The 15,612-nt window shown below is 32.3% G+C and overlaps 1 protein-coding gene across 2 annotated transcripts in view; it reads right to left on the bottom strand.

Annotated features, from left to right (window-relative positions):
* Window positions 1–4,688: 4,688 nt before the first annotated feature.
* The window catches only part of LOC129963216 (uncharacterized), a 126,211-nt gene continuing 115,287 nt past the window's right edge, over window positions 4,689–15,612 (bottom strand). For both annotated transcript variants that reach the window (XM_056077404.1, XM_056077403.1), the window contains exons 17-18: window positions 13,287–13,442; window positions 4,689–7,285 (exon numbers count right to left, since the gene is read on the bottom strand). In XM_056077404.1, the coding sequence (XP_055933379.1) occupies window positions 6,974–7,285; window positions 13,287–13,442 (468 nt within the window). In that variant the 3' untranslated portion in view covers window positions 4,689–6,973. The remainder of the gene's footprint in view (window positions 7,286–13,286; window positions 13,443–15,612) is intronic.

The following is a 15,612-nucleotide window of genomic DNA, read 5'->3' as shown; positions in this document are numbered from 1 at the left end:
GAATTCATGATTTGCCAAAATTACCTAATTTCACTTCCGCTGGCTGAAAATTGAAAGACTTTGACATTTCCTTTATTAGCATTAAAGGAAGTATCGTTTTAAAAATTACTACCTTTTTGAAGGAATATAATATTGTGAAATATCGAGAAACGCGGACACAGCGAAAACGAAATGTCGTTATAAAACTCTGTATTGAAATGATTTTAATATCATTATATTTTAATTATTTTATTTGCGTTGTATCGAGATATTAATTTTATTAAATCCCTATATATATTGAGAAATATTGATTTATCTTGGACGATATGTAGTGATGATGAAGTTTAGTCATCATTCAGCACGCCTTATAAAAACGCTTTTCGAAAACACCAGCATCGACGATTCATTGCATCTTAGTTTCCAGTCAAGCGATGCTTATTCCTGAGCATATCAGCACTGCTTCTTTTCCCCAAGTCGCTTCGGATAAGGCAGCTGAGCCATCCGACAGAATTCTAGCTGTGAATCCGACTTCTATTCGCTTATTTCTCCCGGGAGTAGGAGAAAACTATCGCCTGTGAATGAGCATCGTTCAACAACGGTTCGACAGGCTCCTTTGTTGCTCCAAGAGGAGATCAAAGCACTACGAAAAGAAACTGCAGACCTCCGTCTGCAGTCGATATCAAACACAACCCAAGAGTCGTGCGAGTTCGAAATCACGTGAAGATAAACTCTATTGGCATCACTTCCGCTTTCAAAATAAGGCAAAAAAGTGCATTTTTTTCTGTTCTTTTACTAGAATCCCCATGCAGGTAGGATAGGGGCGACAAATTCTTACTCTGTATATATTTCTTGTTGTCTATTCTTCAGGGACTGAAATTCAGGTATTTATTGTTGATAGATTCTAGAAACGACGCCAGCTGAACAATCCCAAATAAATGCGAACAAAAATTGACCTTTTCTCGCATTTTTTCAGCCGCAAAAAGCATTATATTGTTTCTCTATTCTGACACTTAAAGAACCGTTAGTACAGATTATAGAGAGTCTCAGGACTTCAGAGAATCATGCAGTCACCACTGAATTATTCAACGCTATATTTAACTTCGTGTGGGAAGTCAGCTAATAATATGTTAAAAAGAAAGATATTATGTTATGGTGTTATGAAGGGGATGTTAAACAATTAAATCATGTACTGAAGAGGCGGATGTTTCAATTTCTAACACAAAAGAATGACTTGTGGCCCAAAGAAATATTTTAACAGGTACTTCGGGGTAGTTGAAGAGTCGGAGTAGAGAAAGCTTACGGCGCTATAATTGTTACGAACGAAAATCCATCACAGTAAAATTTGGTTTAAGAAAAATCTCATTTCATAAGTGTAATATTTCCTCTGCTGTTATTGGAGCTGATTTTTTTTATCAGTTTAATTTATCACCTGATTTGCCAAAAAAAAAGCCTTATTGGTTAGCCTTACCAGTTAAAAAATGATTGCTGAATTAAGTACATGTTCAATTTTCTGTGTAAAAATCTCTCTATATAAATAATGCCATGTATATGAATATAAATAATGTAAATTACTAATGAAATGTTTTGAAATTACTAAGTTACCAGTTCTCAATAGCCAATAGTTACCAGTTCTCAATTAATACAACAACAAAGGCCTTCAGTTACAACTAAACCCAGAAGATTAGATCGAGGCAGACAGAAAATAGCAAAGGTTAATTGCAGCGTGTGATTCAATTCACCTTCTAAAATGCACATGCTTCTCTTTTGCACATGACATCCAAAAAAAAGTTTCGTATGAAGAATAGTTGGTGACCATTGCACTAGATGCACAGACAAGTGGAGATATGTATCCATTACCTTGTATAAAATATGTTTCGTCTGAATTAAATGGAAAACAAATGTCCAGTCACATCGATCTTGTCAAAGTGAACAACTAAGTTCCTATTAATCCATTTGATGCTTACAAAATTGTGATATTCACTCCATTTGGCGTGTCTAAGAGTTTGAAAATAAAAAATAACCTTTGCTGTGCTTTATCAATGATTCACCACTTTATTGATGAAATGACTTGAGACTTATCATTTGTGTACACATTTCCAGATGAGTTACTTATTACTTCAGACCTAAACGGGCATTTGGGACATCTAAATCGCCTATTTTCAAAACATAAAGAATATGATCTGCATATAAATGATGATAAATATCAATCTGAGCAACTTACTATTAAATTTCTTGGATTTAAGTTATCTAAGAAAGTAACTAAACTTCTACATCATCATGCGAGCTATATTTTAGAATTCATCCTCGAAGGATTCATTCAAATCTCTCATTTGGAGAAAATACATTTCATATTTTTTTAATTAATTGAAATTTATAAAATTGTTTTCATTTCCTTGAACAAAAAAGGACTATGCATATAAACCAATTATATTTGGAAAACCGAATGTAATATGAATCTGAATGAGCTCGATATCCTTCCAAAATGATACATAGCGCCCTTTTTAACTCTCTCAAAATTCGACCTCGGAAGTCGGAGAGGAATAAATTAATGAAGACTAGAACTAGATTCTACCATGCTGAGAAAAAATCGTATTGTAGAGGTAATGCGCAGACCATATCGGCACGCTTTCTCACTTCTAGTCCGTCTCTTGCGTTGTGAGAGAACAATTTTTTTTATATATTTCTTTTAAATACCATTACATTTTCAAAATATTTTTCTATTTTCTTTTGTCATTAGTTTGAATAAAAAAAAAGACTGAATATTAAATAATTTTCTTTGACAAAACGACTAGAATTCGAATTTGAATATACTCGGTATTCTTCCATAGAAATACATTGCGCCTTTCTACGTAACTTCCACCTCGGAAGTCGGATACCAATATGTGAATGAAGAGAAAAATTACCTTCCCTTCTGTTGAGACGAACTCGTGGAATTGGGGTAACGCGCATGGCAAATCCGTAACTGTTTTTGAATCTCAGGTTCGAATCTGGCTTTCGGCGTGAACATATTTTTCACATTTTTAAAAAATTCCATTAAATTTCTAAATCATATTTCTGTTTTCAAATAAAAAAAAATTAAATAAAGAAATAAATAAAAATGCTCGAATGAAAAAAAAAAAAATGAGTAGTATTCGAATTTGGATATGCTCCATATCTTTTCATAGGCAGACATTGTGCCTTTTTTCCTATCTTCCACCTTGGAACTCGGATGCGAATAAGTGAATGAAGTGGTAAAATAACTTTCTTTTTTTAAAATTTATAAAACTGTAGTCGATTTTCTTTAAAACTTGATTGAATAAAAAAGACTTTGCATATAAAATTATTCCGACAAAACGACTAGAATTCAATTTGAATTTGAATGTGCTAGTTATTCTTCAATAGAAATACATTGTGCTCTTTTTTTTTTTTTTTTTTTTTGTTAAATATCGACCTTTGAAGTCGAATAGCGATAACTGAATGAAGAGTATGATTAGATTCCCTATTGTTAAGACGTGATATAGGGGAAAACACAGCTGCGATTTTTGAATTTTCGGTTTGAATATCGCATTCAGAAAGAGTCCTTTTTTTCATACGTTTTTAATTTCTTTAAATTTATAAAACTGTTTCCTACTTTCTTTTAACGCTTGCCTGAATTAAAAATAAAAAAAAGGACATCAGGTATGAAGAAATTTTCTGACAAAATGAGTATGCTCGATATCCTTCCACAGGTATATATTGTGCCCCCCCTCTTCGACCTTGGAAGTCTGGCGGTGGTGCATGAAGGAAGTATTCGGGAAGGTGCAGCCCTTGTGTCTGCGCTCCTTTCCCATTTATTTATCCGAGTAAAATACCTCTCTATTTATTACCTTGTAAAGAAATTCAAACATATGCTTGAAGCCTAGAAGTCCTCTAGTTTTGTTACTCGTAAATTTTATGACCCAGCATTCATGTAATTATCTGCAAAAAGAATTCTTATTGTGAATCTGTAATATAGCTAAGATTATTGTTAGAATCCAGAATGACTTGATTTTTTTTATAGTTATAATAATAAATATTTACGTCGCCTCTTCGCCGTTAAATTTTCATTGTAACCAGCAGAAGTGGTTTCCCCAAAATTTATTCGCAAAATTTGGATCTTTGGTGCGAATCGAACATTTTTACTGAATTTATTATGAAATTTTTTGGTGATTATTCCCTGGCCTGAGGCCTAAAAAATCGAATAAGCATTTTGGATGCCTTTTTTTCCCACCGATCAAAAATAAAATTTTTACATACAATTGCAATAGTAGTCGCATAGCAAATATCAATAATTTAGGTCATTATGTATATATGCTTTTAAAAGTACAGACCCCCGGATAGTCAACTCTTTAACAGATACGTTTAAAAAATTGGATAAGAAGTTACATTTTGGATGCTAACTCTGCGCACCAAATTTTATTTATCTGTCATTTTACGTTTTGTAGTATGCAGCTCCAAAACGCTTTGAGCTTGATCTTTGAAGATAGACAGACTCATCAGACATGAATCCAAAATGGTGGTTTTCGGACTCAAGGAGATTCGTTGAAATCTCGGGCTTGAATTTTTTTGAGAACTTTCTCTTTGCATACTTCGTATAAGGGAAAACGAAAAGAAGACAATGTCGTGTTTATTAATGCAGAACACTATGAATGTTAATTTTCCAAGCTGTTTATGTCGGAATCTAATACTCAAATGACTTCAACAACATTAGCAAAAAGGAAAATATTTTATTTCTTGTTTAGCACAAATGAACCGATAAGTGTGCATTAGAGTCGATTCATGGCAAATATGATCACTTACTTTATTTTGTACAGTTACACACATAGACACGTATATACATATGAGGAAGGAAAAAGAAACGATTCGATGCGAATACGGCTTTTCATAATTTCACAGTGAATGAGGAGTTTTTCTTCTTATTCTTCCTTCAAGTGAAAGAATGAACAAAAGTTTTAATTATGAGAGAGAGAAAAAAATTAGTATTTCTTTTACATTGCTGAAAAAAGGAAATTAAGCAAGAGTTGTATCCTCGCTGAAATATTTTAAACGAAAGCATTCATGAAAACTTTTCTTCAATCATTTGTACTGAAAAGTCTATCATTAGATTCAATGAAACGTAACATAGCACACAAATTTAGTAAGCCATTTTTTAAATAAAAGTTTTCAACTCATTAAATAATTTTCAAATATTAAAACGATCATGTAAACTTATGATTCATCTTTTAGTTACGTAGCAAGACTGAAAACATTCCTTTGCAATGGGAATTACAACTATGAAGCCATAATAGTTAAAAATAGTTATGGTTACATAGTTATAACATCGCGGAAAACGTGCAAAAGAATTCATTTCTGTTTATTTATAAATGATAAAATCCTCAGTACTCTGATACTAAGGATATTATTTCCATTCAAGAAAGGGATACTAGCACAATAAGTAATAACATCGGTCATATTCCTGCTAATAAATTAAAGATCCTATACATATTTGATATGAAATTGTTACAAATTTAATAATTCTTTTCTTAGAATTATTTTAAATGACATTTTAAGTAAGGCTGCATACTCTGAGAAAAAAGGTAGAATAAAACATTTGCATTAAGAAAAATTCTTATTTACATATGATGAACAATCCTTTTTCAAAAACATGAATTGTAGCCCATATGATGAGTTACTGATCTGAAATAATTTTTTTGATCTTTTAAAAAGATTTAAAAATAAATAATTAAAAAAATGTAGAACTTCTCATTAAAAATTTGAATTTTATATTAAATTTTTTCTTTAAATTAAGAAAATTCTTCCTTTGTTCAGAAAATAACCAAAAAAAAAATTCTAAATGCGTCTGTAAATTCAGGAGTAAAGCGCTAATACATTTAATATATATTATTATTACAGCTCTTAAAGATGAAAATTGTGAAAAATTATAATGAAATATTTCCTTTCATTGTATAGATTTCTGAATAGGTGATTTAAACACAGGAAATAATTATTTCGTAACTTCAAAACCATAACTCTTGAAAGATGCAATGATATATGGAAAAAAATGCTATACGTAAGGCACTTTCTATTTCATTACGGTAAATGATCACATGTGTACATCAACTTGATTAATACCATTTACATAAGCTCACGTTGTACTTTTATCCATTTCACTTTAATTCACATTCAAACATAACAGTTAGGAAATATTGCATATTTGCTTATATATGTATACATAAATAGAAGAAAGTATATGCAAAAATGATACATTATTTTCTGCATACAGTTGAATAACGTAAACAAAGTTGATATAAAATACTCATCAATTTCCCACCTTGAAAAATATAATTCTAAGAAATGATAATAAAATGAAGTAGCCTTGCATAGATTAAGTCCAAGTAAAAGATTCTATTAGAGTATTCTACATTAAGCGTCCCGAATGAAAGAAAAGAAAAAAAAAAAAAAAAACACATCGATGTCGTCTTATCAAATAGAGAAACACAGAAAAGTTAAAAAAAAAAAAAAGTTGGTTGGAACGATCAACGTCACAACACAGTGCTTCTAATCGGAATTTTGAACAAATAAATTTAAAATAAAGCGAGATATTTTCAGGCACAAATATAATGATTTTGATCCCAGGATACATTTTTAAATAAATCCAAACAGGAAAGATACAATCAACCAGTCCAGGGTTGCTTAGGTAGGGTCATAAAAGGTACTTGAAACTTGTGTAACATCCGTTGACACACTGATGAAATTTGTACATCCTGGTAAGATTGAATGGGTCTACTAATGCAAAAATGACGGACATCAAAAAGGCAAAACAAGGATGCAGACACAAAGACGAGCTCCATTGCATATGTGAACTTATAAAGGCAAAAAATAACGACAGGCCAGTGTTGGCAATCGCAAGTCAATCCAGATCAGTGACGGACCAGTGCCTTGAAGGCAGTCATAAAGAGCAACAATCCAAACCCTGAAGGGTCGATTCAAGATGGCAGTTCTGTGTGGAATCTCTTCTTCAAAATGCCGTAGATTCCGTCTTGCCATCGCCATCCGATTCCTTTTTGTGGGCCTGCGCATGCCCAGGAGATGGTATACTCGGCCTCTGCCCTGGATGACAGCTTCTTCTTCTGGATCGGACGCTTCTGATGTTGGGCAGAGGACTGACTCCGTCTGTGGCGACAGGGGAGACGTTGAATCTTGTCATCTCTTGGATTCGACTCTTAGAGGGCCACATAGAGTAAGGGTTCTCAGAGTTTTGCAAGGTTTGGTTATAGATGAGGCTCTTCCTGGGTATGTGACTTTGATTGCCTTCGCCTTCGTCCTCTTTCTGCGGGACAGAATTCAGATCAATAATTCTATTTTACTAAAATAATACAAATGATAGAAACAAAACCGATGATACCCCGATTATAAAGGTTTCGAGCAAAAATGAGAATTTATAAATAAAACTGCAAACTGAAATTTAATACCCCTCATTAGAAATAACTGAAATTATCTTTGGAGTGATTAATATTAATTTAAATCCACTGTAGTTAGAAGTCTTGAAGGCTGTATAAAATTTTGCCTGGTGCATAAAACTGTAAGCTAATTAATGTAATGAACATTGACTTATGATTATAACCTTCAACTTTATATTGTACTTTACTTTGTAATGATTCCATATTTCTGATCAATAATCAGTGCTTTTAAAAGAATCACAGCCTAAAAAGGCAACTATCAATGAAATAAATAAAAATTGTCGCATGATTTCGATAACTAAGATTTCTTCTAAATAAAGATGAATATGAGATGACCTGAATCCATGTACCTATTGTCCAAATACTTATTGGATAGATCCAGATTCCGTTCCTACATTCATAATCTGAATTACGCTTAGATTTTTAAACATTAAATAACAGTTATAGCAATTGCAAATGAAATTACTTTAAGGAATAAAAGTGCAAGAAATAATGTAGATAAACTAATATTTGGTATTAAAGAAAGAAATATTCAATTAAATATACTCATTAATTGGAATGAAGTCTTAATTATACCAAAAAATAAATTTTCTCAGCTAGTCGCCAACTTTAAAGGTGTAGAATTGCATCATTCAAAATTTAAAATGAACAATCGAAAATTCAATCTTGCTGTTAGTTATGACCAGAATTTGCACTATATTTTATTTATGAGATGAATTTTTATCATAATGCTAAGAATCGCTAATTTATATTCTTTTGCTACCATAAAAACTATACCAGATAATTGCACCATTTGCGAATGGTCATAATTTACGATTAAATTACAACAAAAAATATTACAGAAGAAAGCTTCAAGTTTTGTTTACGAACGTAGTAATTGTTGCCATGTAAACAACATCCCTACAGAAATACATTTCAAGTTAGTGATGCGCATCAGATTGCTCTGAGCACTGTTATCCAAGTTTTCTGAAATTAATTCCATGCCCTACATTTCAATGCTGTAGACTCTGTCTTAACGTCTCCTTCGCTCGCAACAATGACGAGCTGAAGTACTTAGAAATACACTAACACTATAACTATGTGACTATAACTATAGTCACACAGATGAATTATGTGTGCATACAAAACTTTCTTCTGTGTTGTTTTTAAATATTTTCTTCCCGCATTTATTCATGAGGAAGTTGTCGTTTCTAAACGGTATGATTGTTTTGAATCAATCAGCCTGTGGGCAGGCAGGAGAAAAAATGCGAAGCTCCATGGAAATAAGTTGATTTCCTACTCGTTAGAACATATCATATGAAATAAGTACAGTGCGCGGAAAAAGTATAAAGACAACATGTAATTGCATGAAAATATGCTTTATTTCCATTTCACCTAAATGAACTTTTTATATTTCTTACTTCTGCTGCATAATTTTGTGATAACACTTATTCCACATAAAAAACATAATTTAGCATCAAAATATTGATTTTACAAAATTTAACATTAAAGGAAATACGGAAAAAATTATAAGGGCATGTTGTAAAATACTTAAAAAATGTTTCAATAATCAAGAAAACTACCTTCTTTTTCAATCACTTGAATAAGCCGAGAGGTCACAGATCCTGAAAGATCTTTTAAAATGACCACAGATATTTTTTCCCAAGCGTCTTTGATAGCGAAGACAAGATCTTGTGTACATTGATACTGTGTGCTGTTTTTATAAACTTCTCGGGCTAGAAGTCCCCATAAGTTTTCGATTGGATTAAGATCGGGACTTCTCGCCGGCCAACCAAGTAAATTTATAGAATTAGCTTCAAACCAGGGTTTTGCACTCGTAGAAACGTGTATCGAAGCATTATCCTGCTGAAAAATATAGTCCCCTGAAGTAATTAGTGGCGCTTCAGGTAACAAACTTTCTCCCAAGATATCAACATACCTGTCCGAATTCATTTTACGGTTGATAAATATAATTGGAGTGGTTTCATTTGCCTCAAAAGCGCCCCATACCATAACCGAGCCACCACCATATTGACACCTGGAAAACACTTCCTTGGTCTTTCGCAGATCATACCAAAAAATAACGAAAACCATCAGGTTCATCAAGATTGAACTGTTTTTCGTCCGAAAAAATTACATCAGCCCACTTTTGACCAAGAGAAATGTATTTTTTGGCAAAGTAAACTCTTCTTATGATGATTTGTAAGAGGGAGGCGTGACACTAATTTCCCATAAGAAACTTGAGGATGTTTACTCAAAACATTTTGAACAGTCCTTGTTGAGCATGGTAAACTCAAATTTTGTCTAACTTCATTTGCGGTTTCTCTTTTCTCGCATGCTCTCCTTACAATCATTCTTTTTTGTCGACGAGTGAGAATTTCTGGTCTCCCAATTCGCTTTTTCATACCATACATCCCAGGATATTTTAGAAAATTATAAACCACCGTTTTAGATCTCTTGATTCTTTTTGAAATTTCCCATCCACTTAATCCACATTCTCGAAAAGCAACAATTTTTCCTTTTTCAGAGTCAGAAAGTTGAGTTCCTTTGGGCATCGTTTAAAAATTCACACTGAAAGTCGCCGAGTGGGAAATTCTTTTTGCAAATGTATCTTTTAACTCGGAATTGTCATTTTATGCTTTCAAATATGCAAATTTTTAAATAATTACTGGAGAAAAAGCAATGTCCTTATACTTTTTTCCGTTTTCATTTAGGTTTAAAATCAAAATTTAAATTTTAGCAGATTTAAAATTGAAAATTTTCATTACTTTACGCATAAAATATTTTAGTTTTACTTCTATTTTTGCTGCAAAAATTTGCATACGATTCTGTAAACAAGGCTTCTAAATTTGGCGATTTTTCGCGTGTCCTTATAATTTTTTTCGGGCACTGTATAGTTTTTTTTCCTAATATCAACAAAGCTTTGTTGATACTTTTGTCAATAACCGACATCTAAAATATCTATAAATACTTCTATTCTATGCAGTCCATAGTAAAATGTAACCGTTTTGCTGTCCGTAAAATGTCCCCCCTATTTAATAATCCATGGGGAAGGAAAGACTGCTAAAACAACAGTAAATTAATTTTCCACACTTAGGACAGGAAATTTCGAATTTTTTCGACACCCAGAAGAAAAAAAGGTTACTAACGCCGCCTAATGAATCACTAAGTAATATATCTATTTTACGATTTATTTTTAAAATTATTGCAAATAGGAGGAGCAATTTCGGCGAAGCTGGACGTTTCATGCTTGTGTAGCATTTTCGGATAAATTACATTTTGGAAATAGCTGCAGAGGCCGGTAGTTGCAGCTGCAGATATGAGTTCTACAGTTTTCTTCCTATAATGGGAATGTCGTGCCCCAAAGTTTTCAAATGACCTTGCAAAAAGTAAGCAAGCCTAAGTAGGTCCGAAGATTGGGTTCTACAACTTTATCAGAGCCAGGTATCATGCTTTAGCAATGATGAATACTTCGATTGAAAGGGATGGTGACCCTTTATTTTTCATTGTAGGGATTGATGGAGTTGCTGTCCATCCAAAAGTTTTGTTAAGACATTTTCCTGAAATATTCGGTATTCCATCATTCCAGAAAATTTAGTCGTTAATTATGTATCTCTTAAATGATTCTGGAGAATGGTAGAATGTACCTTAACCCTTTAAGTAACAGATGTTTCATCGCCTTCTGATGGGTTAAAGTGCTTTCTATAATATATATTTAGATGATTTCGATTCGAGAAATCTGTTCCTTTCAGATGTTTATAAGCTCAGTAAGAAATGTTTCTCATATAATCAAACAAGCAGCAGCAACAACAACAACATAAAAAAAAAGGATTACTGGAAATGCATCATAATTGCGACAAAATAATATGTTTGAAACAGCAATTTGTTAGAAGCTTCGGACTCTAAAAATTCTGGAATGATAGTTTGATTGCTACTCATGGGCAGAGTTCCTGCGTAGGGTTTTTTTAATATGACGAAGAGCAGGTCTTAAATTTTTAACTGGACTGCGTAGAACAGATAAGCCTTAAACTCTAAAGGGATGCATCCAAAATACAGTTAGTAAAGGTATGGGAAGTATGGGAAGACTTTTTGTTTAGCATGCAGTACTGGGATATTAGAGGTGAAGATCTCTGATGGGTTCTTCTCTGTTAACCGAGAACAGGCACATAACAAAGCATTCCAAAATACCTGAAAAACACTCGTTATAGATTTGGATTCCCGCTTCTGCTAGTCTTGTTCTTCCTGCACAGCAAGGGAGGAGCACAATATTACATCATAATCACAAAGCAAAACATTGACGTGTGGGTGAAAAGAGCATTATTTTAAGGAGAACATAAAGGGAAAGGACTCAGTTTTTATATTTAAAATTTACAATAAATCATCAACGTTTGATAAACTCCAAAGTATCTGAAAATAATGCTTTTCGACAACAATTTAAAAAGTTAAAAATTTGATTCTAACTATGAAAAATATAACTTAAATAAAATAATCCTAAAATAATTTCATGGTATTTTAGAATACTCTAAATGAGAAGTTGGAGGAGACATCATTCAGAAAATTAACAGTTTTCAGTGATACAATAAATATACGAAAATAAACAATAAATATAATTTCAGTATCTTAAATCCAGTTCTGTACATATACTACATTATTTCAAAATGAGAAAACTATTGTTATTTGCTGAACAGTTTATTTAGATGCTTCTCTTAGTATTTCCCAAAAAATTCTAACAGTACTCTTTCTGCCAATTTGGTTAAATAAATTGTATTTGAAGCATTGATAAATATTATTTATGCACATTCCTCTTACATAAACTGAATGTAAGACAAACTATTTCTGATTTATAAATTTGAGAAAAGTTAATCGCTGAGAGATAACTTAACTGACGTTTTTAAGAGGGAAATAAGCGGGCATCCATTCAACGGGTTTATTTTTCGCTTCCGAGAATAATTTTATATTTCCTCCAGTTCTATAATTCAAATTTTTTTATTCTATAATTCAAATTTTTTTATTCTATAATTCTAAATTTTAATTTTTATTCAAAATTTATAATTCTATAATTCAAATTTCAAATAACAAAAAAATGCTACACGAGGTATTTAAAAAAAAATTATTCCAGTAGAAATTTAATTAACGAATGATTCAACGATGATTAATGATTATTCTATTCTGAAATGCTGCCCGTATCTCAAATTAAGCATTCAGATCTTCAATTTACCATGGGCTTTCTAAGCAAAATTTGACTCATTCATCATTTCTTATATAATTTCTTATTCCATTTATAAACATTTTCCTCTCAATGCACATCGATATTTCTTTTAACAAGAACTTCCATGAATAAAGTTTTTTATTTTCAAAGTATGAGTGATGCAGAAAATCCCAGCATGCGTCTGTTTCAGAAACCGAAAACTTCTCATATAGGTTATGAAAGCATTGCTTATGCGTTTTTGCTAAGATATAATCAATGCAAAAAAAAAAAAAAAATAATAATAATAACAATAAACTCAAACAAACCGTAAAACCTTATTGACATGGAAGTTTTAAATAAATAGCTTGATTGTTTCAAATGTGTGATATAGTTCAGTATTTCAAACTCTAATTGAAATCTGAAAGGAATAGGAAAAATATTAATTTGCATAATGAGACTTAAATAGAATTATTTTTGAAAATCGTTCATATGTTATGTAGCATATAAATAGCAAATAAATCCTTGCTAAACAGCCAGGATTTTTAAATGTAGTGATTGATATGTGAAACAGTTGTATTCATCTATTAAATTACAAATATAATAATTAAAATATATCAATCTAATAGTCGAATTCCTTCAAGAAACTATAATTCAACTGACGTCATTTGATTTAAGTTGTAACAAACTATTGATCTGACCCTTACCACTGCATCCATAAGGTTCGGCAATCTGCTCTGTCGTCTCTTTTTCATAGCGTTGTTTTTCATCATGTTTGACTGCGCAATACTGGCGCGACGCAACGCCGGTCCGGCATCTTGCAGATTCATTCCTGGAGCAATGCTGAGTCTTCTATTCACTTTCTGCAACAAAAATCAGAAGCTCGGTTTTTATCCTTTAACATCACGGCAGTTTAATAGAAAAAATACGAAAGATAACAACAGCCAAAAGCATTTTGACTAAGCCGGGTTTGAACCGACGAGCTGTCGTTTTCGACAGAGCCACAGACGAGTCACGTGCTGCCGACTGCGCTACACTTTTATACTCTAGATTTCGCTACAGTATAATAAATATCAGGGCATGAGAGTCAACCTATCGTAAATTTATCACTAGTGGCTTGTAATATTATTTTGGAAGAATAGTTTTCGGCACAAAAAATTAAAATGAATGTAAACAAGTGTAGTTTTTTAAAATTTTGCTTTAATATCGTCACGAAAACCTTTAATGGACGTACATAAAAAAAAGTTCAATGCATTAGATAATGAAATAACGTTTTATTTCCCGAATATTCCAGAAAAATAGATGCGTAGATAAAAAAAAATACACAAACAAGATATACACAAAGAACAGACTCACTCTATCACACAGAAAATTATTAATTTTGAAATAACAAAAGCGCTCATAATGCACAACACTCTAAAGAGAAATTATTTTTGTGTGACCGCTTTGGTTTCAATAGGCTGCGACATTTTCCAGACAAATTAGAGTGCTGCTAGATATTGATTTCCAAATTTTCCTGAGTCTTTATTTTTGTTGACAAAGCCTCCAATGTTCGTCAACTTGTGTCACATGATTGACTGGCATTTATTCAGCTTCCAATAAGAATATCTGTAAGTATTTTGCTTCAATCAAAAATCATATTGACAGGTAAGCTATATTACAGATTCGTATCAATATTTATTATTCAGATACTTACATATTTTTCCGTTTATGGCATTCTGATATCACACCCGTCATATATTAGTATAATGTATAGCACTATACAGTGTCAAGATAAGTTCAAGAAGGAGAGAATTTTTAGATATTTCACATAGCAGAAATCTTTTGGAGTAGTTCAAAAAGGATAAAGTTCAATAACCTTATCTTTGCAAATCTGAGACACGTTGAAAATTAATGATAAATATAAGGCACAGATACAACATGAATGATATTTAAACTTGAAATAATGAATGTCGAATCTGCTTATAATGAGACAAGCTCAGTCCAGGGCGGACCAAAGTAGGAATCATCAAAGTGATAGGGGTTTCAATCTCCTCCATTCGGGTCTCGGCTCTTAGACTATCCAAAATAGTATCAATTTAATTTCTTAATAGACTTTTTAACAGAAAATGTCTAACAAAGTAATTGTTGTATGGTAACTACTTTTTTGCGCATCATTTACGGAGACGGTGATGATCCCATCCTCCCATAGTGTCGGAAATTTCCTTCTCAAGTGGGTGGTTGACTGTTATTCAAAGCGTTCCCTGTTCATTTTCGTCTGGGAGAGGCACTGTTCTGGCATTTTTTCCGTTGTATAACGGTCGGCGCTCGTTTGTTGAGGCAGTTGTTTCCTAAGTGGGAAAGGAACTTCAAGACTGGGAAATTTAAAAGCCTCTCACATTAGCTTAGCAAATTGATTCTTATATTCGCTTTTTGGTCATTTAGCATATGTACTCATTATTACAATCGCTCTCTAAAACAGGCCAGTTATCTATTATCAGAAATACGACGGTGTATGTTTCCTAAGTATTCTTCAATTAGTTGGTTAAATGCCTTGCAAAGAGTTATTTCAGAGTCGAGCTGCGTGCAAAATGAAATAAAACTGAACTCAAAGCAATATGCCCAAAACGACGACTGAAATATATAGCACACTTATAAGAGTTATTTGTCTCTTTCATAGCTTTACTTAATAAAAGGGTTATCAATAAATATATGAATTCTGAAGCATCAACCAATGTATGCATTTATATCACAGTCATGAGAAAAGATGATTTTACTTTGCTCTTGAAATAGCAACTTTGGCCTTTCTTTAAAATGAAACCTTATAAAATTCCTGAGTGAACCTTTTAGCAATATTAAACCGTGTAAAGGAAGTGATTGAGGCTTTTAAAAAATGTGTTTTTGGAGAAAAAAAAATGTGTTTTGGATAGTTTTGAAGATTTTGTAATTGACGATGCTAAGGGTCCCAAAAAATGCGGAATATTTTAGATGACAAATTTTATCCTCCTATAATTGATCACTTTTGAGTTTACCCTTGAGAGATCTTATGCTATT

The sequence above is a fragment of the Argiope bruennichi genome, chromosome 3 (genome assembly GCF_947563725.1).
Source record: "Argiope bruennichi chromosome 3, qqArgBrue1.1, whole genome shotgun sequence".
Classification (NCBI taxonomy): domain Eukaryota; kingdom Metazoa; phylum Arthropoda; class Arachnida; order Araneae; family Araneidae; genus Argiope; species Argiope bruennichi.
Note: the sequence above shows the minus strand (reverse complement) of the source record. Positions and strands in the feature narration are given on the sequence as shown.